This window comes from Podarcis vaucheri (assembly GCF_965113315.1).
Source record: "Podarcis vaucheri genome assembly, chromosome: 5".
NCBI classification, from domain to species: domain Eukaryota; kingdom Metazoa; phylum Chordata; class Lepidosauria; order Squamata; family Lacertidae; genus Podarcis; species Podarcis vaucheri.
Window position 1 is genome coordinate 15,333,729 of NC_138763.1, and position 26,901 is coordinate 15,360,629.

General features: G+C 46.5%; 1 protein-coding gene and 1 long non-coding RNA gene across 2 annotated transcripts in view; both read left to right on the forward strand.

The window, feature by feature from the left end:
- LOC309533343 overlaps window positions 1–26,901 on the forward strand; it is a 598,890-nt gene that overhangs the window by 455,843 nt on the left and 116,146 nt on the right. The window lies entirely within an intron of this gene.
- SPATA16 (spermatogenesis associated 16) overlaps window positions 1–26,901 on the forward strand; it is a 173,993-nt gene that overhangs the window by 132,583 nt on the left and 14,509 nt on the right. The window contains exons 9-10 of the mRNA XM_082224290.1: window positions 489–653; window positions 4,858–4,941. Of these exons, the coding sequence (XP_082080416.1) occupies window positions 489–653; window positions 4,858–4,941 (249 nt within the window). The remainder of the gene's footprint in view (window positions 1–488; window positions 654–4,857; window positions 4,942–26,901) is intronic.

Consider the following 26,901-nt stretch of genomic DNA (forward strand, 5'->3'; position numbering starts at 1 on the left):
GCCCTGGTGAGGTGCAACTGCCTTCCTTATTATTCACATTTAGGAGGAATTTAAAAACAGCCTGTTCAGCCAGGCATTTGTTGGTTGAAATATACTGTTTCTGGCAAGCTTGACATTGTGACCTATGTGAACATGTGACTGTTCTTAAATGTTCTCACTTTTTTAATGTTGCTGGTAGGTAGGTAGGTAGGTAGGTAGGTAGGTAGATGTTTATTAATGTGGTGTGGGGGGAGAGGGGGAGAGAGAGAGAAAGAGAGAGAAAGAGAAAGAGAGAGAAAGAGAGACAGAGAGAGAGAGAGAGAGAGAGAGAGAGAGAGAGAGAGAGAGAATATGTTTTGCTGCATTGTCACTCCTTTGTGAGGAAGGGAGGGATGGAAATATAATAAATATTATTATTATTAATAATAATAATACAATAGCCATTTTCAAAAGCCAGATGGAGTCCCTCAGCTCTTGTCTAACCTCTTTGCGTTTCATTGTGTGCCCAGGAGACTTTCTGCGCATGTTCGGGGGTGATAGAGAAGCTGCAACACGCCAGCCTGCTCGGCCGTTTGCAGCGCATCAAGGAGCAATCGCAAGTGATCAACCAAGCCATGGCGGAGCTCGCCACTATCCCCTACCTCCAAGACATCAGCCAGCAGGATGCTGAACTGGTGAGCAATCTGGTTTTCAATCCTTGCTGTGTGGGTTTGCTTGTCAAGCAAGAGGAACAAAACACAGTGTTGTTGTTGTTTTCTTCTGCCTTTCCCCTCTTGAACCTATTTTTTTAAAAATAAAAAAAATTAGCAGCTGCTTTGAAAACCTGGGCACATTTTGGCAAACCCAAAAGAGGCATATAACACTTCAAGAGGCATTTGAAATGGCCGCCCTCAGATCTCTTTATTGTGGAGGATGAGGAGCGCTGGTGTGTTTCCTGCATTACGAAACAAAGTGCATTATAGACAGGATTATTAGCATCCCGTAGCGTAAATATCAAGAGTACAAGACGAACCGGGGGGAACCACCTAAAACAAAATAAAATAAGGAGCTTTTTTTTGTTTGTTTATTTATTTGACTGAGAGATCGCTCACTGAATGTGCAAGAAATGGACTCTCTGCAGCGGATGCAAGTAAGGGAAATAAGCACAAGAACATTCGAGCCGCAGTAGATCAAAATGAAAGATCCACACTGTTTCTCGCAGCAGGCAAGCAGATGCTACCAGGAAGCTCACAAGCTCAAGCTCAGCGGCAGTGCACCTGTTCTGTACACCGAAGGTCCCTGTTTCCATGGAGAAACAAAGGCCCTCCAGATGCTGTTAGACTCCAGCTCCCATCAGCCCCGGCTACATGGCCAGTCATCAAGAAGAGTGGGAGCTGTGGTCCAGCAACATCTGGGCCCCTGAGATGGCAGGTGATGGAGGAGGGCCTCTGCCTGAGGAGACAGAGGGCTGCTGGTACCGTTTAAAGCACTCTCACATCACTTCCAGGGGTGCCCAAACTTTTTCCAAAGAGGGCCAGATTTGATGAAGTGAACATGCACGAGGGCCGACCAAAGTGGTTGAGAGCTTTTTTTTTTAGGATAGCAGTTGAGCTTTTTTAGGATTTATCTCCAAAGTTCTTGAGCTTTCTTTAAGATTGAAGCTGCTGAGCTTTTTTAAGGATTTTACCCCAGGACATATACTGCCACCGGGGCCGGATTAAATTGACCGGTGGGCCAGATTAGGCCCCCAAAACAGACTTTGGACATGCCTGCCTTAAACGGTCGTGGCAGGCACACACCTAACCCCCCCCCCTGGAAGTGTCCCTGTTATCCAGGGACAGTCCCGGATTTACAGAAGCTGTCCCGGTTTCTGATTTGATCCTGGAACGTCCCGCTTTTCCTTAGGATGTCCCTATTTTCATCGGAGAAATGTTGGAGGCAGTGCTTTTTTCGGGGGGGGGGGACGCAGGGGTAGAAGAAGAAGAGAAGAAGAGTTTGGATTTGATATCCCGCCTTTCACTCCCTTTAAGGAGTCTCAAAGCGGCTAACATTCTCCTTTCCCTTCCTCCCCCACAACAAACACTCTGTGAGGTGGGTGGGGCTGAGAGACTTCACAGAAGTGTGACTGGCCCAAGGTCACCCAGCAGCTGCATGTGGAAGAGCAGGGAAGCGAACCCGGTTCACCAGATTACGAGTCTACCGCTCTTAACCACTACACCACACTGGCTCTACCATACCCCTAAACATTTTGTTAATCTAAGTTTGCCCTCATTGAGGGGCATTATTTCAATATGAGTAGGAAAATGAGAGTACCCCTAAACGTGTTTTTGTTTTGGGGGGGAAGCCCTGGTTGGAGGGTATGGAGTTATCCGACCCCCGAGCCATCTAAAGGCAGCCATGTATAGGGAAGGGTTTTTTTTTAATGTTTAATGTTTTATTATGCTTTATTCGAAGCTACCCAGAGTGGCTGGGGCAAGCCAACCAGGTGGGCAGGGTATACATAGTATGATTATTAATATTGTGGAATAGGACGCCCCTATTTTCATCGGAGAAATGTTGGAGAGCATGTCATGGCTTCCTATTAGCTACAAAAGGTGCTAAGAGTTGTTAGGAGCAAGGCTGGTATAACCATTAAGCAAAATAAGTGTGTGCTTAGGGCATCCAGGGAATGCACATTCGGGGGGAATTTTACAATTGTAAGCTAATGTCCAGGTTTGGGGGTGGTTGCACCTCGGGCCCTGTTTTTGGGTGATTGCCTTAAAAGAAAGCTTAACAACTTTGTCTGGAAATATAGCAACCCTAATTGTGCCCTTAATGTTTCCACCAATCTGCCCAATACAGCTGTTACGTTTGGGCCGCAGAGGTTGAATGTTGGTTAAAGAGGGAACACAACTAACCCCCTGGTCTTACAGAAAGCTCCATAACCTTTCTGTAAATATCACAGTCACTAACTTGCAAAAGGCCTGAGACCTTGAAGCCTGAGACCTTGCTCATCTGCAACACAGTAATTCGGATTCTGCAAAGCTCGTTTTGCTATTTAGAGCGTACACCAAAGAGATGTGGGGCTAGGGTGTCTCAGTCCACTGCCATCACCCAAGTGGAATTTTTTTTAAAAAAGAACAGAGGGGGCTGTGTGTACAGATGGGGAAGAAATTTGATTCAGCCCACATCTAAAGGCAAGCTTAACAAATGGACATTTTCCTAAACAATATACAAACCGAAACGCAACCATCCTTCAAAATTTGCGCTTCTCCAAACTGTGCGATAAGGTTCTCCAGACAAGGGATGTGTACAGAAATGCATACATTGGGATAAAGTGTGCATAAGAATTCAAATATTATTGAAAATAACAAACATGCATCGTATTAAGGGAAATTGCTTGGGGAAATGGGTGTATACATCAGTTAAAACTGCATGCAAAAATGTGTGCATTCTGAGAAATTTCAGATGAAATGCTGAGAAATTTCCATGAGGATTTTAAAAAATAAAAAAAAATCACAAATTGCTGCATAACTGAATTTGAGACTGGCATCCTCCAGGCATTTGCTATCAGCTCAAATCCTCACACGAGAACATTCCACAGGTCGTTCGTATTGCAATGAGAAGTTACACAAAGCAAGGGTGTGTTTGTTCTTATTATGACCTCAGGAGCACCAGGGGACTCTGCAACAACAAAAACGCTTCCCTGAAGACCACCAGTAAATGTGCTGGTCCTGGAGACGCAGCCCAGTGCTCTGCTTCAAACTAACGCAATGGATAATTTTCCATTTGCATGCGTCTAAATTAATTACTGCATGCAAATGAGCAGTGGCTGGTGGTTTCTCCTCTGGGATGGCTTGCAGACCAAGTCATACATCATGGCTTAAGCACATGCTGGGAAACCATTACTTAAACCTGGCTTTCCCAGCTGCAAACTTCACCTTTGGGAAGACACAGTGACCTTCTCAAGGGTAGAATTTCAACAAGCCTTGGGAGTGTTTGCATTGCTTTCGATCTTTCTTTACCAAACCTGGCAGCCGTAGAGAACCCCCCAAACAGAATATTCTATGACAAGTTGTTTTTCTTTTCCCTTAGGGCACCACTTTTAAGTAATGCAGAAAGAGATCTATAATCTGGACTTCCCACATTTAACTTTAAAAACAAACAAACAGCAACACATTAATAGCACCCACAGAGGGAAAGGATAGCATAACACTGCAAATACTTTTTTCTAACTAAGAGAAATCTTATTGATCTCTCACATCGCAACCCACCTGGCTGCACCTTTAGAACACAGCCAGTTTGTTAAAAGGAGAACTTTAAACAGTTTGATTTGATCCTTCAGTTCAGTCAAACTGGGTGCTGCTTCTATGTATGTGTAGCCCAAAAGCTAGATTGCAGTTTGCGTTTTTAATGTTTATTTATGAACCACCTTAAGTGCCCCATGGGGGGGGGGTATTGAAAAGCCTTTTTCATAAATGTCTTTGTTTCTTTTAATCGACGCAGCCTAGCCAGTTGCACACTTTCGAGTTGATTGTTGAGCTCAGTAGAAGGCATTTAAGTAGGTGTTCCACTCGCATGCTGAAATTAATGAGACTGAAATACTCTAATATTTACAAACACATAGTGCATTGCAAAGCAAGCTTCTCCAAAATTCCTTAAGTGCACATTTTCTGACAGGATATTTCACCAAACACACACATACACCCTTATTGTTGAGCATTATCCATCCCACAATAACACAAGGCAAGTGCGGATGAGAAGAGGAAGGAGGTGGTGGTGGTGGTGTTCATTGTGCGAAAGATGAGCAATAAAATCATCAGCGTACAAATGATTTTTTAATTAGGTTTTAATCTGTGTATTTAGAGAAGTTATTTCTGTGTGAATTCCATTCCGATAATTTTTATCTTGGTGTCACAGCTGCAGTCACTAATGGCAGATGCCATGGACACCCTCGAAGGAAGGAAAAGTGATAAAGAACGTGTCTGGAATAAAATTCAGAAGGTAAAAAAAAAAATTGTCATTGCTGAAGACTCAGCAGATATAGCAGTTTCTTGGAAGGAAAGGTCTGTCTCTGGGGTTAAATCTGTTTGCTGAAAAAATTCAGGAACAACACCATCCTGAAATTTTGCCTTGGCAAATTTGTGCCCAGACCACTCATTGTTTTTTTGTGGGGGGTGGTGCTCTTTGAATTCATCCAAATAGAGATAGGCTCTTCCCGTGCAACCCATCAAGATGACCAAGTCTTTTCACACATTGCCAACTTTAAACGCAGCTAGGTCATCCTTTTTCTCAATTCGGATCAAGGCTGATTTGGATGCAAAGGCATCAAAACTCAGTATTTCATATGAAGCAGCAAGAGAAATAGTGGGTGGTTAATGTGTACACTGCTTCCCAGACCAGAGGTGGATTGCAGAGCAAATGGAAGTGTGTGTACACAGCCATTGCCAAATTGTGTGGAATGATTGATGTGCCTACATCTTTATTGTGCCAGATCTGATAATTCTCCCGAAATCATGTAAGTCCACAAAGATCAAGCAATGTAGGGAGTAAGGCAACTTTGCGACAGGGCAAACAGCTAAGAGCCTGGTAGCACCTTAAAGACTAACACATTTAGTATAGCATAAGCTTCCACAGACCACTTCATCAGGTGCAGGGTTAATTCCAAGTTGCAGGTACAGATGTACATTATTTGGAAGGAGAGCATTGTGAATAGCGAGGTTAGAAGGAAATGAAGTGCAGAAAAGCACAGACCGCGATAATTACGTTACGGACAGCGGCATTTACAGAAAGAGGAGTTGATAAAACAGACATCCTGGCATTGGTAAGCCAATTAGCACATGTGATGTGATAGAAATAAACTCCACTGTGCCAGTTCAGTCCAGAAGTAATTGTGCTGAACTTTTTGATATATTTACAGGTAGCTAGCCATGTTGGTCTGCCGTAGTTGAAACAAAATAAATAAATTCCTTCCAGTAGCACCTTAGAGACCAACTAAGTTTGTTATTGGTATGAGCTTTCATAGGCATGCAGACTTCTTCAAATATATGATCTTTCAACCATTTCATGTTGCATTTCTCCTCTTGAAGTGCTCAGCTGATTTGTATAACCCCTTTTTAAAGTCATTCGGAAGGGAGGCTGTAACTACATCCAGTGGTGATGAGCTCTATAGTCTACCTCTGCGTTGTGTCAGAGACAACACAGCCCTCCTATCGCCTACCATAGTCCTCTAAAGAACCCTACGTGACTCCTCCACATACAATCCCAGCATTCTCAGTCTTAGATCAACAGTTACACATCAGCTGGTGCTAAATTTGTTTAAACAAAGAGCTAGCATTTCCGTGCAGCATGAGTTAATTAAAACAGATAACTACTGGAGAAATTTAAAGGGTTTTCCATCACCTTTAGGAATGGCTATTCACCAATTCGCAATAAAGCTATAGTTCTAGGAGTGCGTGTGCGGCTCACATATCAGAAAGAGATAACAAAATAACCATGCTTTGTTTACTTGACCACTGACTCTTGATGCGTGTACAGGATGCCTTCCTGCGCAAATAATTTATTTGTTTTTGTTATTTATCCTGGGAGCGCGTAGCAAAACAAAGAGTGCCCCTTTTTTCTGCGGGTTTCATCTCGAGAGATAAATAATGGAAGCAGAAGCATTTTCCCTTGCTCGCTCTCCCATTTACTTATGGAGTCCGCAAGAGAAACTCTTTGGAAAAAATAAACACAGTGTGTGTTGTGTCGTTAATGCGATCAGCGGCATTAACTAGATCAAGTCTCCCTTTCCGCTCATTAATGAACACACAACAAGCACTTTGCACAGGGACATGGGCAGCTTCCCCTGGCAACATACGGTGCTATGATGCTTACATCTACCAGTTGAATTTTCTGCCCTCCGCAGCATTAATGGTTCCGTTCGAGATGCAAAGCTGCGGTGCATTTGTGTCCACAGCCATTCCAAAAGTAGTCCCCCTACCCTATAAGAATACTAAGCTTTTGTATGGTGCTTTAAACGTACTTCACATGCATTATCCTGCTAACGTTTTTTTAAAAGCCTGTGAATTAGATCAAGTTGCTTCTTATTGCGGACAGATGGGCTTGAGGGAGCATGTGAGGGCCAGTGAGGCATAGTGGCTACAGCGAAGAACATGGGAAGCTGTCTTATACTGAGTCACACGCTTGGTCCATCCAGTTCAGCATTTTCTACATCAGTTTGCTCTCAAAGAGTGTGGCGCCCCTGTCATACTTTGGTTGGCAAACGTTCTGCCTGGACACTGAGGTCCAGCGCCGAGGGCCTTCTGGCGGTTCCCTCACTGCGAGAAGCAAAGCTACAGGGAACCAGGCAGAGGGCCTTCTCAGTAGTGGTGCCTGCCCTGTGGAACGCCCTCCCATCAGATGTCAGATGTCAAAGAGATAAACAACTACCTGACATTTAGAAGACATCTGAAGGCAGCCCTAAAATATGTGACATTTTAATGTATTTTTAATCTTTGTTGGAAGCCGCCCAGAGTGGCTGGGGAAACTCAGCCAGATGTGCGGGGTACAAATAAATTATTATTATTATTATTATTATTATTATTATGACTCAAACATTTTGGCTCCCGAACCGGAAGTGAGTGTTCTGGTTTGCGAACTTTCTTTGGAACCCAAACATCTGGCGTGGCTTCCAGGCTTCCAATTGGCTGCAGGATCTTCCTACAGTCACTTGTAAGCTGCACCTTGGTTTCTGAATGTTTTGGAAGTCAAACAGACTTTTGAGGTACCACTGTACTGTGTTACACAATTGGTTCCTCCAGTTCAGCAGTTCAGTTTGTTCTCAAACTGGTGTGCAAGAAGAGGATGGCAAGTTTGGATTCTTAGATCACGGACTGCAGTTTCTTGAAGATGGACTTCTGGCAAGTGATGGGCTGCACCTCACAACGGTTGGGAGAAATGTTTTTGCCAAAAATCTCAGAAACCTCATCAGGAGGGCTTTAAACTGACTAATGTGGGGGAGGGAGACAGTGCTCCTGAAGGTAGGAGTCTATCAATTAATGAAGATGATCATCCAAATGTCATAGACCAAATGGAGCAAACAGCACGCGGACCTAGTGGTGGGAGGAAAAAATCCTTAAATAAGAGACACGGGGGAATGATTAATGGACTTCAATGTCTGTACACTAATGCGCAAAGCATGGGAAATAAACAAGATGAGCTTGAGCTCTTGGTACAGCAAACTAAATATGACATAATAGGCATCACTGAAACCTGGTGGGATAAGTCCCACGATTGGAATGTAATAATGGGGGGATACAATCTATTTCAGAGAAACAGACCAGACAAGAAAGGAGGAGGAGTGGCGTTATATGTCAGGGATGTGTATACCTGTGAAGAGATCCAAGATTTAGATCCTCAAAGCCAAAGTGAGAGCATTTGGGTCAAAATTAAGGGAGAGAAGAATAACAGAGACCTCATTGTGGGAGTTTACTATAGATCCCCAACCCAAATGGAGGACATAGATGATGCCTTCCTGGAACAAATGGCCAAGCATGCAAAAGGAAGGGAGATAGTAGTAATGGGGGACTTCAATTACCCGGATATTTGTTGGATGTCAAACTCAGCCAAGAGCATAAGGTCAAACAGATTCCTCACTGGCCTTGCAGACAACTTCATTGTCCAGAAAGTGGGAGAAGCAACAAGAGGAACAGCCATTTTAGATCTGGTCCTAACCAATGTTGATGACCTGGTTAGTGGGGTAGAAGTGGAAGGATCATTAGGCGCGAGTGATCATGCTCTTCTGAAGTTTACTATACAGCGGAAAGGAGCAGCCAAGCATACTAGGACTCAATTTCTTGACTTTAAGAAAGCCGACTTCATAAAACTTAGGGAAGTGCTGGGTGAGATCCCATGGACAGCAATACTAAAAGGAAAGGGAGTTCATGATGGCTGGGAGTTTGTTAAGAGGGAGATAGTAAAAGCACAACATCAGGCAATACCAATGAGACAGAAACATGGAAGGTGCCTAAAGAAGCCAGGGTGGCTATCTAAAGAACTTTTAACTGAATTAAGATTAAAAAAGGATGTGTACAAAAAATGGAAAAGGGGGGAAACCACCAAAGAGGAATTCAAACAAATAGCCAGCACGTGTAGACACAAAGTCAGAAAAGCTAAAGCACAGAATGAACTCAGGCTTGCTAGAGAGGTTAAAAGCAACAAAAAAGGCTTTTATGGGTATGTCCGTAGCAAAAGGAAGAACAAAGAAACAGTGGGGTCACTCAGAGGAGAAGAAGGTGAAATGCAAACAGGGGACACAGAAAGGGCTGAACTCCTCAATGCCTTCTTTGCCTCAGTCTTCTCCGATAAAGAAAACAATGCCCGACCTGAAGAATTTGGAGCAAATGATTCAGCAAAGGAAACACAGCCCAGAATAACTAAGGAGATAGTACAAGAATATTTGGCTAGTTTAGATGTATTCAAGTCTCCAGGGCCAGATGAACTGCATCCAAGAGTATTAAAAGAACTGGCAGATGTGATCTCAGAACCACTGGCAGTCATCTTTGAGAATTCCTGGAGAACAGGCGAAGTTCCGGCAGACTGGAGGAGGGCAAATGTTGTCCCTATTTTCAAAAAGGGGGAAAGAGAGGACCCAAATAATTACCGCCCAGTCAGTCTGACATCAATACCAGGGAAGATTCTGGAGCAGATCATTAAGCAAACAGTCTGTGAGCACCTAGAAAGGAATGCTGTGATCACCAATAGTCAGCATGGATTTCTGAAAAATAAGTCATGTCAGACTAACCTGATCTCGTTTTTTGACAGAATTACAAGCCTGGTAGATGAAGGGAACGCAGTGGATGTAGCCTACCTTGATTTCAGCAAGGCATTTGACAAGGTGCCCCATGATATTCTTGTAAAGAAGCTGGTAAAATGCGGTCTTGACTATGCTACCACTCAGTGGATTTGTAACTGGCTGGCTGACCGAACCCAAAGGGTGCTCATCAATGGTTCCTCTTCATCCTGGAGAAGAGTGACTAGTGGGGTGCCACAGGGTTCTGTCTTGGGCCCGGTCTTATTCAACATCTTTATCAACGACTTGGATAATGGACTCAAGGGCATCCTGATCAAATTTGCAGATGACACCAAACTGGGAGGGGTGGCTAACACCCCAGAGGACAGGATCACACTTCAAAACGACCTTGACAGATTAGAGAACTGGGCAAAAACAAACAAGATGAATTTTAACAGGGAGAAATGTAAAGTATTGCACTTGGGCAAAAAAAATGAGAGGCACAAATACAAGATGGGTGACACCTGGCTTGAGAGCAGTACATGTGAAAAGGATCTAGGAGTCTTGGTTGACCACAAACTTGACATGAGCCAACAGTGTGACGCGGCAGCTAAAAAAGCCAATGCAATTCTGGGCTGCATCAATAGGAGTATAGCATCTAGATCAAGGGAAGTAATAGTGCCACTGTATTCTGCTCTGGTCAGACCACACCTGGAGTACTGTGTCCAGTTCTGGGCACCACAATTCAAGAAGGACACTGACAAACTGGAACGTGTCCAGAGGAGGGCAACCAAAATGGTCAAAGGCCTGGAAACGATGCCTTATGAGGAACGGCTAAGGGAGCTGGGCATGTTTAGCCTGGAGAAGAGGAGGTTAAGGGGTGATATGATAGCCATGTTCAAATATATAAAAGGATGTCACATAGAGGAGGGAGAAAGGTTGTTTTCTGCTGCTCCAGAGAAGCGGACACGGAGCAATGGATCCAAACTACAAGAAAGAAGATTCCACCTAAACATTAGGAAGAACTTCCTGACAGTAAGAGCTGTTCGACAGTGGCATTTGCTGCCAAGGAGTGTGGTGGAGTCTCCTACTTTGGAGGTCTTTAAGCAGAGGCTTGACAACCATATGTCAGGAGTGCTCTGATGGTGTTTCCTGCTTGGCAGGGGGTTGGACTCGATGGCCCTTGTGGTCTCTTCCAACTCTATGATTCTATGATTCTATGATTCTAAGTGAGGTGGGTAGAGTCAAGGACAATCAAAGAAACATTTGAACATTTAAACATTCGAGATAGTATAGCACAGTACAGTATATTTTTAAAAATTGCAGAATGAAGATAGATATATTTTTGAAATGAGAGCAAGGGCATCAAGTAGAACTGCAAGTTCACCCCTCTCGTTGAGTTTGTATACATTCTTAAGGTGTGTGTCATGTAAGAGGCTCGTATACAATCTTTGGGGAATGCTTCATGTTCTTATGTAGCTGCACTGTTTCATACTTTCTGGGTGTCCCATGAGCCTATTATAAAGTAGTTGTGGTCTGTGTTATAAACCAAGCACTGCTAGGAGTTGTCGAGAGCCAGTGTAGTGGTTAAGAGCGGTGGACTCGTAATCTGGTGAACCGGGTTCGCTTCCCCGCTCCTCCACATGCAGCTGCTGGGTGACCTTGGACCAGTCACACTTCTCTGAAGTCTCTCAGCCTCACTCACCTCACAGAATATTTGTTGTAGGGGAGGAAGGGAAAGGAGAATGTCAGCCGCTTTGAGACTCCTTCGGGTAGTGATAAAGCGGGATATCAAATCCAAACTCCTCCTCCTCCTCTTCTTCTTCTTGTTCAGTGTAGCACAGGCAACTTTTTATTCAGAAAGTGTAGCCCAGAGAAAAACGTTTGCGAACCCACTGGTCTACACTGGGTGGCACCAGCTCTCTAGGGTTGCAGACTGAAGACATCCCAGACCCTACATGGGACAGTCTGCATGCAGAGCAGTGAACAGCACATGAATGCAACAGTTTGGATTCCAAGTGTGTTGAGCTGAACATGCTCAGAATCCCTGCAGAACTTCCCTCTTTAAGCAGGAAGCCTTGAACTGAAACTGCCACAAGCAGGGATGGGGCAGGGCTTATGTCTTTGTGCACCATTGCCATCAACCCTCCCTTAGCTCACACAGATTTGCTCTGAACACTTGAAGAGGACTCCACTCAACAGCTGGATCCGCAGGCAGAAGCAGCAGCTGCTGTTCCAGAAGAAACAAGGCAGGATTAGGATATGATGGACGTTCAAATTTCAGCAGCACCCTGCACAGCCAAAATCGCCCCCTGCCTGCCTTCTGTTCTGCTCCCTTCACTATGTCATTGTTGTGGCACCCCCTAAGCTCAGCACCCAGTAGAATGGAACCAGCCGTTCTGCCCTAAATCCACCTCTGGAGTAATACTTTCACCCGGCACCTAAATATATGTAATGATATGCAATCTTGTCATCGACAGCCCTCAGCAGCAATTTCTCCGGTACTTCCATTTGTGGAGAGACAGGGGGAGCGTTCAGACATTTGGTTTCCTAACTGTTGTTGCTGTTTCTTAACAGTTAATTTGGCTGAAACACACACGTGCTTAGCACTTTGTGCCTTAGGCAGTAAAATAGATTCCAGTGGACTCTGACATCATCACATGCATGCATGAATACACAGCTCTCTGCCACCTGTTCCTCCCTCCCCTCGGGGGGGGGGGGAATTCCCACAATTTCAAATCCAGGTTCACTCTTTTGTCTTTATCGCTGCTGTGTTAATTTACACATGTTGGAAAATAACCACAATTTAAGCCTGTGCAATTAGTGTTAAATGAAGAGTGCCAATACCATCATCCCCAGCAGTGAAGTTTGGCTGTTGCAAAAGAAGCAGATGTTGTGCTTAATGGAAAACATTCAGCCTTTTTCCTCGGAAGCAGCAGAACGGCGGCTGCGGCAGCAGTATACCAAATGGTTAGAAAAGTAGGGGGGGAGACAACAGAATTCCTCCTACAGGCCACCCTTTTCTTCTCATTTCTGGTTTCACACCTATGTGTGCAATGTTTTGCTGCATGCAGCTTGCCTGTGGAACTCAATCCTACAAGATATAAAAAGGTAAAGGGACCCCTGACCATTAGGTCCAGTCGTGGCCGACTCTGGGGTTGCGGCGCTCATCTCGCTTTATTGGCCGAGGGAGCCAGTGTGCAGCTTCCAGGTCATGTGGCCAGCATGACTAAGCCACTTCTGGCGAACCAGAGCAGCGCACGGAAACGCTGTTTACCTTCCCAGCAGAGCGGTACCTATTTATCTACTTGTACTTTGACTTGCTTTCGAACTGCTAGGCTGGCAGGAGCTGGGACCAAGCAACGGGAGCTCACCCCATCACGGGGATTCGAACCGCCGACCTTCTGATCGGCAAGTCCTAGGCTCTGTGGTTTAACCCACAGATATAGCGATGGCTTTAAAAGAGGACTGGACAAATTCGTGGAGGATAAGTTAATCGGTGGCTATGAAGCACAATGCCTAGGTTCCCTCTCCACTGTAGGCAGGAGTGGCCCGTTCCATTTCGCTGCCTGAGGCAAAATGGAAAGGTGCTACTGCACCCTCCCCCTCCCCCTGCCCAAGCCTTGCTTACTGGGGTCACAGCCTCCCAGTGAGATTTCACAAGATCTCCTGCAACTCTCATGCAAGATCTCGCCAGAAGCCAGCACCACCTCTCCTTGGTTCTCTGGTGGCAGCTCCACCCCACAGGATTCTGCCGCCCGAGGTGGCTGCCTCAGTCTGCCTTGTGGGTGATCCGGCCCTGTTTGTATGCCTTGGAATACCAGTTGCTGGCAACTGCAAATGGGGAAAGCAATGTTGTTGTTGTTGTTGTTGTTCTTCTTCTTCTTCTGCGATCACTCGTAGATGAGTAAGATTGTCTTCTATAAACACAGTTCTAAAGTGAGTCCATAAGTGACTGTGGAGGCCAATTCTGGATCCACACATCCTTTCACAGTGGGGACATAGGTTTCCAAGTGGGAGTTGATCATGGTGAGGGTTTGCCAAGCATGCCTTCCTCTTAGCATGCTTCTCCCTTTCGTCCTGAGTTTGAGCGTCTTCAAAGCCCATGACACCTTTACACCTCAATTGGGAAGACAGGCGAACTAATGCCAGTGTCCTGGAAGAAGCAAAGATCACCAGTGTCAAAGCAATGATTCTTCAACATCAACTTTGTTGGACTGGTCGTGCTGTGCAGATGCCTGATGATCGTCTTCCAAAGCAGCTCATCTATTCCCAACTTAAAAATGGAAAGTGCAATGCTGGTGGTCAACAAAAGAGGTTTGAAAACTGTATTGAGGCAAATCTAAAAATACATAGTATAAACACCGACAACTGGGAAACACTGGCCTGCGAGCGCTCCAATTGGAGAGCTGTTGTACTAAGGCCATGGTGAAAGCAACCTTCCTTGGAGGTTTTCAAGAAGAGGTCAGATGGCCATCTGTCATGGATGCTTTAGCTTAGATTCCTGCATTGCAGATGAACCCGATGAACCCCCTTCCAATTCCACGATTAACTGATCCATCAGGGCTCTTCTTACGTTCTTGCATTAATACAAACCAAGTTCCCTGCAAACATCTCGTGCATAGACTGCTTTTCAAACAAGAGACATCTTCATTTAGTACCGTCGCCTCCCCTCCCGCCTATCCTTTCCTTGTTAACATATAAAGGAGGAAGAGAGAACAAAAATAGGTTCAGGTTTCTGATGTGTTGCTTTCGCTGCAAGCAAGGCTGTTGCGCTCATTGGCCACTATGAATAGTTGACCCTGTTAAGCTGTGAGTACTGTGTGAGCCCCTGCCAGACGCCTTGTTATTCCTACCACCTGCCCAGTGAGACTTTCCTGTTCCCGTCCATCCCGCTAGAACCTTGCAATTTGTTTTCTTGGCAGAAGTGGAGGGAAATGCATCCTGTAGTTGTTAGGCAACTCATTGGGGCCAGTCCTGTGGTCAGTTAGAGAGGGGTGGGCGCCTCAGGCAGCTGGTTTTTAGTGTCATGCAATTATTAACGTCCATGTTTAAAAACAGACTAACTTCTGGCTGTAGTCCGAAACTGGTTTCTCATTCCAAACTGCTGAATGAGTCCCCAACAATGAACACCAGGCACAGGCGTGTTTGTTCCAAAGACATTGAGAGGCTTAAAGCATCTTTAGCTGTGAGGCTGTGCTGCACAAGCAAAAAAGAAGACACACACCTACCTAAGGAGAGGAGTGTGCAAATGTGAAAAGAGTTGGAAAGAGTTACATGTGTTCTTTAACAACAACAAAAATTGCTTTTCCACTTCTTTTAAGATTAAGAAAAAGAAAACGACATTTATTTTTAAGGTGAAAGAAATCAAAGTAGAAAAGCACTTGATCCTTGCAGGTGAAAATTGTGCTTCAGCTAAGGGTTTGGAGCTCCTGCGGATTCTGATTTGTTTTGACCACTTGTTGCATTTTCTGAATTCCTGGAACCGTTGTATTCTCCTCCCCCCCTCCCCCAAATATCCATGTGCCTGGACTGAAAATGACAACGGGGAAATTGGATGTTAATTGGCCACCACCTCCACATGTAGGTTACAGCTCAGAACCCTAGGAAATCACTCTAGTGGATGGGGGGAATGAAGATCATAAATGTCTAGCCAGCTACGGCACTCCTTCCTTGAAAACAATGAGGCTAGGCATGCATGTATAATGGATGAAGCAGTCTGTGTGGATTCTGGCCCCTGGGCTGCAGCCATAAAATATTTCCTAACCAAAATGCGTAGCTTGTGAACCAGGTCTGATATAGTGGAGGTTGTGGATAGCTTCACACCTCTGCAGGAACTATTCTGGGGTTTATCTCTTACGTCTACTTTAGCAAGAGTGCTGCTGGCATCTTGCATACGCAGAAGCTGTACTTAGTTTACGGAGTCACATCCGATAAGTGCCGGAGTCTCTTTTCTACCAGGTTTGGACCGCAAAGAATGACTAGTGTATAAACACCCCGCAAGCAAATCAGGATGAATGCTCATTGTTGTATAACCACCCCGCAAACATGTCAGAACAAATCTCCAGATGTGAACAGATATAACCTAACCTCTGAGTATGTGTTGTGCAAGCAAATCAGGATGAATGCTCAATAAACAGGTTGGCTTCTGTGCAGAACAGAAGGGCGCCATATTCGCTTTCACCTCAGGCAGCAAAAGGTCTTGGGCTGGCCCTACCCTTAACAGTAGGCATGCAGTGCTGCGATGATCAGCCAGCAGTGTGAATGGCAGGAGGCGGGTTTCCTGTCCTGTTAAAACTGCTTCAAGTGGGTTAGGAGAATAAATACAGAAGCTGTAGAGAAACGAACCGAGCACCTTGGGGCTAAATGGTGCCTTGCAAAGCACTCTGGGATACTATTCAACTAACTTTCTACTGATAACGTTAAGAGAGGAAGACGCTTATCTGGATAAATCCCCATGTTGCTGCAGCAAAACGCTGCAAGCATTAACATGCCGTTTTCCTCTCGACATCAATTCTATGTTAATTTCAAGCGGTAATTGCAGATTCAAGTTGCAAACTGGTTTGGGTATCACCAAACCCCCAAGAAACTACCTCCGGCGCTTACCAGTACGATTTGTGCAGATAGAAAGAACCCAGGCAGTGTATTTCAATGAAGGGCGATGCTTCCTTTTCTTCCTCTCCCTCCTTCCCTCCCTCTCCTTTTCTTTCTCTCTCTCTCTCTCTTTCTCACAGACCCCAAAAGAGAAGTAAAAGAAGGGCAGCATCTTGTAGCCTCTGCAATCATTTCAACGTAGAGGAGATGTAAACCTGATAAGCCTCTGAAATGGCTGTGGCTTCCTTTCAAACCAAGCCACAAAATTGCCCCCACAGTGGTTACAGCAGCAAAGGAGGCTTGAGTGAGCTCCATGGGCCCTCTGAGCCTACCGAGCCCGGGGGGTGGATTTCAGAAGAAGCACATCACAGGGTCTGCTTCTTATGGGTCCATAACTACCCCCTCCCCCAAGCCAGATTTGAGATCCAAGGTGGAGCAGGGCCAGACAACCAAGACTCCCAAACTAGCCACCAGGAAGCCAGAGGCTGAAGGAAAGGCAGGAGTTGGCTACTGGCTCTTACATCACTCAACTCAGCAGAACCTAAGTCAGCCCAGGGCTACAAAGGATAGTCCACAGTGGTGTGGGGGACATGTGCAACCATTGGCCCAACATAGTCTGGGAGGTTTCAGGATGGAGGGGATTCCCTCCCTGCATTTTTCTGGTCTTCTACAGGGTTCTCCCAAGACATTTTGCTGCCTTTGCTGCCTGAGATGAGCTGCCTTGCAACCACACAGAAAGTCGAGGTGCAGTGTGCCAAAGGTCAAACAAGTTATATTGGCTCTTGAGACAGGAAAGGCCACATGCCCCTCTCTCGTGTCGCAGCTGCATAAGTAAAGTAACAACAAACTGAATAGCTAACAACTCACGGACCTTTCGTTGCAGCCATAATCAACAGGTCGGTGCTTGCCACATTAGTTCAGCCTAATGGTAGAGCTGGCCCTAAATGATTCGACTCCCGCGTGTACACACAGACACAAGGAGAGACAGACACATAGCAAGGCAGCAGACGGTTCTCTGCGGGACACGGTAGGAGGCATCCAAGCAGTTCATTTAGCGAACTAGCATTCTCCCAGCAGCTGAGCATCCAAAGTGGCTTTCCTTAACTGTTTGGTAGCGACAAAGCACTGCTGCATATTGGGAAGCATCAAGTCTGGAGCAGCATGCTGCAGCATTTCAACTCATTCATAGACAGAGCCCAGGTTGTTACGCTAATCGTCCTGCTGTAGTGACTTGGCCCAGTTCATTTCAAATGCTTTCACTTAACAGCCAATAGTAAGGGATTAGGGCAGAGGTTTTCAACCTTTTTGAGTCCACGGCTCCCTTAACCAACTACCATATTTTTTGCTCTATAAGACGCACTTTTCCCCTCCTAAAAAGTAAGGGGAAATGTGTGTGCGTCTTATGGAGTGAATGCAGGCTTTCTGGCTTCGCTTCGCTGGAGAGGCGCTGCGCAGCTTTCCCTCTCTGCGCAGCGCCCCTTCAGCGAAGGAGGAGAAATGGAAGGGGCTCCACTTCTCCTGCCGCTTCGCTGAAGGGGCACTGCGCACAGAGGGAGAGAATATTTTTTTTCTTGTTCTCCTCCTCTAAAACTAGGTGTGTCTTATGGTCGGCTGCGTCTTATGGAGCGAAAAATACGGTGCATTCTTTCTGTTGGCATACACCCAAGGAAACGGGGGCAATTGGCAGGCCCCCAACTGGCTCCAGCCCACCAGCCGGTGTGCCAAGCAAACTCCAGTCCTTAGTGCCGCATGAATCTGCGGCCCAGGCTTCAGAAAACTGAGCACACTATCAGAAGAGCAAACAATGCACAAACAGAAGTGGTGTGAGGGGCTGTGTGAGCATATTTACAAGCAGGTTTATTCAGCATAGATCAGGACAAAAAGGAAACAAGTTTGATCTCCTTCGTGTCCAAAGCAAAACAGAAAGCTATACACATACAGAAGTTCCCAGCATACTGAGCTGGAGTGTAAACAGATATGTGGCACACAACAATCATGCCTGTTCCTTAAGGTGGAACGGAACATCCCAACACTTTCTGCGGCACTCCTATGGGGCTCAGGAGCCCAGTTATGTCACCCCTTGCTTGCAGAGCTGGCAGCCTCTCGCCCTTTTTCAAACACCCTCCCTTGTGGAGTGTGCCCTCAGCCTCCTCTCCTCTTCTCTCCCCTCTCCTTGGGAGTCCTCTGGGCAGCTGCTGCTGCTGTCACTGGTCTCTGAACCCCCACCCCACCCCAAAGAGAGGTGCCTCCCAGAGGCGTCATTCACCTGTGGAGCTTACAGCCAGGGCTGCAGCAATAAACAGCTGTGCAAGCCTTTGGGAGGCAGAGACACAAGAGGGCATCAGAGGAAGGACGGAAGGAAAGAGGGACAGAGGCCACAGCACCCTTGACCAGGGTGCCATGGCACGCTGGTTGAAAACCACTAGTTGAGGGGGCCAGAAGAGATGTGATGTGGGAAAGATCCCCTGTACGGAGGCTTTGTTTTTACTTTTTAATTTTTTTATTTTTTATGTATTTTTATTAAAGGTTTTCTTGATTTACAAAAGTATGTGCAATATCTCTCTCTCTTGTTTTTTCCCCCATGTAACATTTTTTACAAATCGGTTTCACATTGAAGTGGACAACTTCCTGATCAAAATTGCACCTCACTAAAGATGCTAAGAGGGACGCGGGTGGCGCTGTGGGTAAAACCTCAGCGCCTAGGACTTGCCGATCGTCAGGTCGGCGGTTCGAATCCCCGTGGTGGGGTGAGCTCCCGTTGCTCGGTCCCAGCGCCTGCCCACCTAGCAGTTCGAAAGCACCACCGGGTGCAAGTAGATAAATAGGGACCGCTTACTAGCGGGAAGGTAAACGGCGTTCCGTGTGCTGCGCTGGCTCGCCAGATGCAGCTTGTCACGCTGGCCACGTGACTCGGAAGTGTCTGCGGACAGCGCTGGCTCCCGGCCTCTAGAGTGAGATGAGCGCACAACCCTAGAGTTTGGCAAGACTGGCCCCTACGGGCAGGGGTACCTTTACCTTTACCTTTAAAGATGCTAAGAGACCCCCACGGGGCAGGGGGTGCAAGCTTGATACAGGTGCCTGTATTACTTTGGCTGAGTTCCTCCTAGCAGCTTGGGCAGGAATTTAGGCCACTCCCAGGTGATCTGTTTAGTGAGCATTTGTCCTGATTTGTTTGCACAAGGTTTACAGGGAGGTTAGACAGCATCGGATATTTACGGAGCGTTCATTCTGATTTGTTGCATCAAGTAAATGTTATCCCATGCTTCCCAGTGCGTTTCTCCATCAATTTCCTTAATGCAAAAAGTCAATGGTGGCGGGGAGGGAAGTGGGCTTGGTGTGCAATAGCAGCAAATCGACTTTGATTCTATAAGCTTAATTTGCCAGTAGGGAATCGAAACCCATACAGATATCGTAAGAGTCCAGAAGTGCTGCTAGACAGAAAAATGCTGAGAGCAAGATTCAACTAATGAGTCCCGCTAGTGGAAGCCACAGGGCTTTTTGTCCCCTCACCTTCTACTCCCGTGTGCCCCCCCAAACCCTCCCCAAATTGGCCCAGGGGGTGAAGGGAACCCCCAGAATAGCACACGGAGAGGGGAGATCATTCCATCTGGCAACCTGAAATGTGCGCACTGACAGAATAGTCTCCTTAACACCACATCGAATTCCTCCCTGAGGTCCTCAGCTCCCCTCATCATCTTTATGGCTGCATCACTGCAGGCCAGATGGGGACAATTATTCATCAACTGTGGCCGAGAGGATAAGATTGGGGGAAGTCTCTGGAAATTCTTGTGTGGGAAACGGGGGGGGTGATATTGGAAAGCCGGATGGCTCTGGCCCTGCCCATCGCTGGCATGCGGCCCCCATGAGATTACTGCCAAGGCAATGTGGCCCTCAGCAGGAACAAGGTTCACCAATCCCACATTAAACCAAGAGACAAGATCTCTGGGATGCAGCCGGCTCTATATATTGAACTGTTCGTAATATACAGCAGGACGGTTCTATTATCCTAGTATATTGTGAGCCAGAGGAGCAGTCACCCTCTTGGCATTTAAATCAGAGCAGGGCTCACAATTGCATAGTAAAGAAATATAGCCAAAAAAAGCCAGGCAGTGTAATAGTGGAAGGGATGAGGCTGGCCCCCAATTTAATCATTCCTAGGTATCAAAAGAGCATGAGCCATTTTTCTTCCCTGAACTGCCAGAGGGCATGCTAGAAACATCGTGAACATGGGCAGCCTTTTTTTCTTCATCGCTACAGAAGGCAGATGTTGCGGCTTTCAGGGCTGGGGGAAGAAATTCAGGTCCGTCCGCATTTAAAGGCGAACCCAACCAATGCACACTTCCCGGAACAATACGCAAGCCGGAACAAAACCTTCCTTTGAAACGTGCAGCTTTCAAAATTTTGCGGAGCGGTTCTCCGAGCAAACAATGTGTACAAAACGGCCTGTGGTAAAGTGTGCGTACGAATGCATGTAATTTGAGAAAATAACGTAAAAAGAATGCATTAGGTTAGGGGAAATCGCTTGTATGTATTTGTCAAAGCTGCGTACAAAAAAATAAATGTGTGTATGGAACTAGGAGAAATTTGCACTGAAAGGCCAAAGAGCTTTCATAATGGTTTGGGATGTGGGATATTACTATTACTATTATTATTATCATTATCAAATAAAGGCAAATGGACCCCTGACCATTAGGTCCAGTCACGGCCGACTCTGGGGTTGTGGAGCTCATCTCGCTTTATTGGCTGAGGGAGCTGGCATACAGCTTCCGGGTCATGTGGCCAGCATGACTAAGCCACTTCTGGCGAACCAGAGCAGTGCACGGAAATGCCATTTACCTTCCCGCTGGAGCAGTACCTATTTATCTACTTGCACTTCATGCTTTCGAACTGCTAGGTTGGCAGGAGCAGGGACCAAGCAACGGGAGCTCACCCGTCGCGGGGATTCGAACCACGGGGATTCGAACCACCAACCTTCTGATCGGCAAGCCATAGGCTCTGTGGTTTAATCCACAGCGCCACCCGCATCCTTGGGGAAATGTTGGAAGGTATGTGGTTTCATAGAACTGTAGAGTTGGAAGGGACGCTGAGGGTCATCTAGTCCAACTCCCTGCAAGGCAGGAATCCTGTCCAGGGCCATTCCTGGGTGGACTCAAACCACCAACCTTCTGGTTAACAGCCAGACACACCAAACCATGGTTGCGATCATCTCCTGTTGGTTGGCTTCCTGTGGGCATCTGATTGGTCGCTGTGAAAACAGAGTGCTGGACTAGATGGGGCCTTTGTTCCGATCCAGCAGGATCCTTGTGTTCTAACGAAACTTAAAGGGAAAGCCATCGAGAAACAGCCAGAACTTCTTCCTCTTTTTCCTTCTATGCGTCCTGTCTCGGATAGCACAGCAGCAGTCTTCAGAGAAGACTTTCTTTTCCTTCAGGGGTTATCGCCCTCTCACGAAACATGAAAGGACGATCCCAGGTGCTGTTGTGTGAGACTCAGGTCCTGCTTGCAGGTTTTCCACAGGCATCTGGTCAGCCAGAGAAGAATGCCAGACTACATGGGCCTTTGGACGGATCCAGCAGGACTAGTCTTCTGTTCTTACATGCAATTTAAAGGAAATAGCAACAAGAAAAAAATGAGAATGAGCTCAACGCCCTTTCTCGAGCATAATAATAAATATGGGTAGTCAAGCCTCGGTCCAGTATACCTGAAGGAGCGTCTCCACCCCCATCCTTCTACCCGAACACTGAGGTCCAGCGCCGAAGGCCTTCTGGCAGTTCCCTCGCTCCGAGAAGCCAAGTTACAGGGAACCAGGCAGAGGGTCTTCTTGGTAGTGGCGCCTGCCCTGTGGAATGCCCTCCCACCAGATGTCAAAGAGAAAAACAACTACCAGACTTTTAGAAGACATCTGAAGGCAGCCCTGTTTAGGGGAGCTTTTAATGTTTGATGTATTATGGTATTTTAATATTTTGTTGGAAGCCGCCCAGAGTGGCTGGGGAAGCCCAGCCAGATGGGCGGGGTATAAATTTATATATATATATATATATATATATATATATATATATATATATGCTTTCGTAGATTTTCACGGGTACAGGAATGCAGGTTTTGGTGTCTTCGGGTGTCTTCCCGTGTAAGAGTCAGGGTGTCTGTGCGACGTCAGTGAAGAGTCAGACGTCTGTGAAGAGTCAGACGTCTGTGAAGAGTCAGGCTATACACCACACCCCTCAACAGTATTTATAGGAACTCAAACACCAGATTCTGCTCTGTTCCAGTAACAAGAAGCCGAAAGCACCAGCCTGAAGATGACGAGTGAGACCTCGTCGAAACGTCGCACAGACACCCTGACTCTTACACGGGAAGACACCCGAAGACACCAAAACCTGCATATATATATATATATATATATATATATATATATATATATATATATTTGCTTTCGTAGATTTTCACGGGTACAGGAATGCAGGTTTTGGTGTCTTCGGGTGTCTTCCCGTGTAAGAGTCGGGGTGTCTGTGCGACGTTTCGACGAGGTCTCACTCGTCATCTTCAGGCTGGTGCTTTCGGCTTCTTGTTACTGGAACAGAGCAGAATCTGGTGTTTGAGTTCCTATAAATACTGTTGAGGGGTGTGGTGTATAGCCTCCAACGTTCTGGGCAGAGAGGAAGTTCCTAGATTAGTGTGCCTCTTCTTTCGGTAGCTGGGGTTTTAGAGTGGAATTTAAGTTGGAAGCATGTGGGAGTTAAGTTGTTGTCTCGGCAGTTGCGTAGGAACAGGAGATCACATAAGATGGTGGCTCTTCGGATTTCTAGTTTCTCGTAGGTTCTTGTCAGCTGGAAGGTTTCCTCCCCGTAGAGGTGAGATATTTGCTTTCGTAGATTTTCACGGGTACAGGAATGCAGGTTTTGGTGTCTTCGGGTGTCTTCCCGTGTAAGAGTCGGGGTGTCTGTGCGACGTTTCGACGAGGTCTCACTCGTCATCTTCAGGCTGGTGCTTTCGGCTTCTTGTTACTGGAACAGAGCAGAATCTGGTGTTTGAGTTCCTATAAATACTGTTGAGGGGTGTGGTGTATAGCCTCCAACGTTCTGGGCAGAGAGGAAGTTCCTAGATTAGTGTGCCTCTTCTTTCGGTAGCTGGGGTTTTAGAGTGGAATTTAAGTTGGAAGCATGTGGGAGTTAAGTTGTTGTCTCGGCAGTTGCGTAGGAACAGGAGATCACATAAGATGGTGGCTCTTCGGATTTCTAGTTTCTCGTAGGTTCTTGTCAGCTGGAAGGTTTCCTCCCCGTAGAGGTGAGATATTTGCTTTCGTAGATTTTCACGGGTACAGGAATGCAGGTTTTGGTGTCTTCGGGTGTCTTCCCGTGTAAGAGTCGGGGTGTCTGTGCGACGTTTCGACGAGGTCTCACTCGTCATCTTCAGGCTGGTGCTTTCGGCTTCTTGTTACTGGAACAGAGCAGAATCTGGTGTTTGAGTTCCTATAAATACTGTTGAGGGGTGTGGTGTATAGCCTCCAACGTTCTGGGCAGAGAGGAAGTTCCTAGATTAGTGTGCCTCTTCTTTCGGTAGCTGGGGTTTTAGAGTGGAATTTAAGTTGGAAGCATGTGGGAGTTAAGTTGTTGTCTCGGCAGTTGCGTAGGAACAGGAGATCACATAAGATGGTGGCTCTTCGGATTTCTAGTTTCTCGTAGGTTCTTGTCAGCTGGAAGGTTTCCTCCCCGTAGAGGTGAGATATTTGCTTTCGTAGATTTTCACGGGTACAGGAATGCAGGTTTTGGTGTCTTCGGGTGTCTTCCCGTGTAAGAGTCGGGGTGTCTGTGCGACGTTTCGACGAGGTCTCACTCGTCATCTTCAGGCTGGTGCTTTCGGCTTCTTGTTACTGGAACAGAGCAGAATCTGGTGTTTGAGTTCCTATAAATACTGTTGAGGGGTGTGGTGTATAGCCTCCAACGTTCTGGGCAGAGAGGAAGTTCCTAGATTAGTGTGCCTCTTCTTTCGGTAGCTGGGGTTTTAGAGTGGAATTTAAGTTGGAAGCATGTGGGAGTTAAGTTGTTGTCTCGGCAGTTGCGTAGGAACAGGAGATCACATAAGATGGTGGCTCTTCGGATTTCTAGTTTCTCGTAGGTTCTTGTCAGCTGGAAGGTTTCCTCCCCGTAGAGGTGAGATATTTGCTTTCGTAGATTTTCACGGGTACAGGAATGCAGGTTTTGGTGTCTTCGGGTGTCTTCCCGTGTAAGAGTCGGGGTGTCTGTGCGACGTTTCGACGAGGTCTCACTCGTCAACTTCAGGCTGGTGCTTTCGGCTTCTTGTTACTGGAACAGAGCAGAATCTGGTGTTTGAGTTCCTATAAATACTGTTGAGGGGTGTGGTGTATAGCCTCCAACGTTCTGGGCAGAGAGGAAGTTCCTAGATTAGTGTGCCTCTTCTTTCGGTAGCTGGGGTTTTAGAGTGGAATTTAAGTTGGAAGCATGTGGGAGTTAAGTTGTTGTCTCGGCAGTTGCGTAGGAACAGGAGATCACATAAGATGGTGGCTCTTCGGATTTCTAGTTTCTCGTAGGTTCTTGTCAGCTGGAAGGTTTCCTCCCCGTAGAGGTGAGATATTTGCTTTCGTAGATTTTCACGGGTACAGGAATGCAGGTTTTGGTGTCTTCGGGTGTCTTCCCGTGTAAGAGTCGGGGTGTCTGTGCGACGTTTCGACGAGGTCTCACTCGTCATCTTCAGGCTGGTGCTTTCGGCTTCTTGTTACTGGAACAGAGCAGAATCTGGTGTTTGAGTTCCTATAAATACTGTTGAGGGGTGTGGTGTATGCCCAGAACGTTGGAGTCAAGAGGTCAAGACACGAAAGCTTTAGCAACTAATCTACACTCAATGACCCACCCAGTGGTATTCAGAATATCACTCATGAAATCACTCAAGATATCCCTCAAGTAATTAAGGAACAAAAGAAGAAAAGACACACTAATCTAGGAACTTCCTCTCTGCCCAGAACGTTGGAGGCTATACACCACACCCCTCAACAGTATTTATAGGAACTCAAACACCAGATTCTGCTCTGTTCCAGTAACAAGAAGCCGAAAGCACCAGCCTGAAGATGACGAGTGAGACCTCGTCGAAACGTCGCCCAGACACCCCGACTCTTACACGGGAAGACACCCGAAGACACCAAAACCTGCATATATATATATATATATATATATATATATATATATATAGTCATTTTTAAAAATGGTTTAGCAAAATTTTGAAAGTTCGGAGTGACAGGAATCTGCTATTGCACATAGCATAGAATGTTGTTAGCTGCAAATATTCATATTCACCATTGTGGCTTTTAGAAGATCTCCAAAGGGACATGGTTTTTGATAGCAGAATAAAACTTTGTGCATTGATACAGCCTTCACCAAGCTGGTGCCCTCCAGACGTTTTGAACCACAACGCACAGCAGCCACTTCATGGGAGTTGTAGTCCGAAACATTTGCATGGCCCAGGTTAGCGAGGCCTGTTGTAATCTATGCAGTGTCTGTAGATGTCACTGTAGCAATGGGAGCTTTTGTTTTTGTGTTTTTGCAGTTTAGCAAGGCATTCAGCTCCAGGGCCGGCCCTATCTTTAGGGGAGGAGGGCGGCGGCGGCAGCTAGAGATCTCTGCTAGAGATCAAAGCCATGTGTGCCTGGGAGGCTATCTTGCACCTCCTAAACTAGCCTCAGGTGCAAGAAGATCAAACCTATTCATTCTTAAGGAAATCAGCCCTGGGTGCTCACTGGAAGGACAGATCCTGAAGCTGAGGCTCCAATACTTTGGCCACCTCATGAGAAGAGAAGACTCCCTGGAAAAGACCCTGATGTTGGGAAAGATGGAGGGCACAAGGAGAAGGGGATGACAGAGGACGAGATGGTTGGACAGTGTTCTCGAAGCTACCAGCATGGATCTGACCAAACTGCGGGAGGCAGTGGAAGACAGGAGTGCCTGGTGTGCTCTGGTCCATGGGGTCACGAAGAGTCAGACATGACTAAACTTGCCATCTTTGCCTTTGCCTCGGCCAGCAAACCATCTTGAGCCAGCCCTGCCAGTGTGGTGTAGTGGTTAAGAGCGGTAGTCGCGTAATCTGGGGAACCGGGTTCGTGTCTCTGCTCCTCCACATGCAGCTGCTGGGTGACCTTGGGCCAGTCACACTTCTGTGAAGTCTCTCAGCCCCACTCACCTCACAGAGTGTTTGTTGTGGGGGAGGAAGGGAAAGGAGATTGTTAGCCGCTTTGAGACTCCTGAAGGGGAGTGAAAGGCGGGATATCAAATCCAAGCTCTTCTTCTTCTTCTCTCCCCCTCTCCACCTCAGGACTACATTTCCCAGGTTTCTCTGGGAAAACGGAATGAGAGATCACTTTAAGTCTGTAGCATGGGGTCTGTAGTCTTGGGTCCTTTTTTTTTACTGGCAGAGCCTGCCAACCTTGCTCTCTCTCTCCCCCTTTTATCTACTAGCCAACCATCTAGGCCCTTCGCGAGATGCCTGCTAGATCTAGCCTTGACCTGAGCAATCTTTAAGCATTTCAGACATAAATGTTGCTTCTTATCTCAAGGCAGAGTTGGGAGCTTATTCCATCTAATATTGCTTCCCGC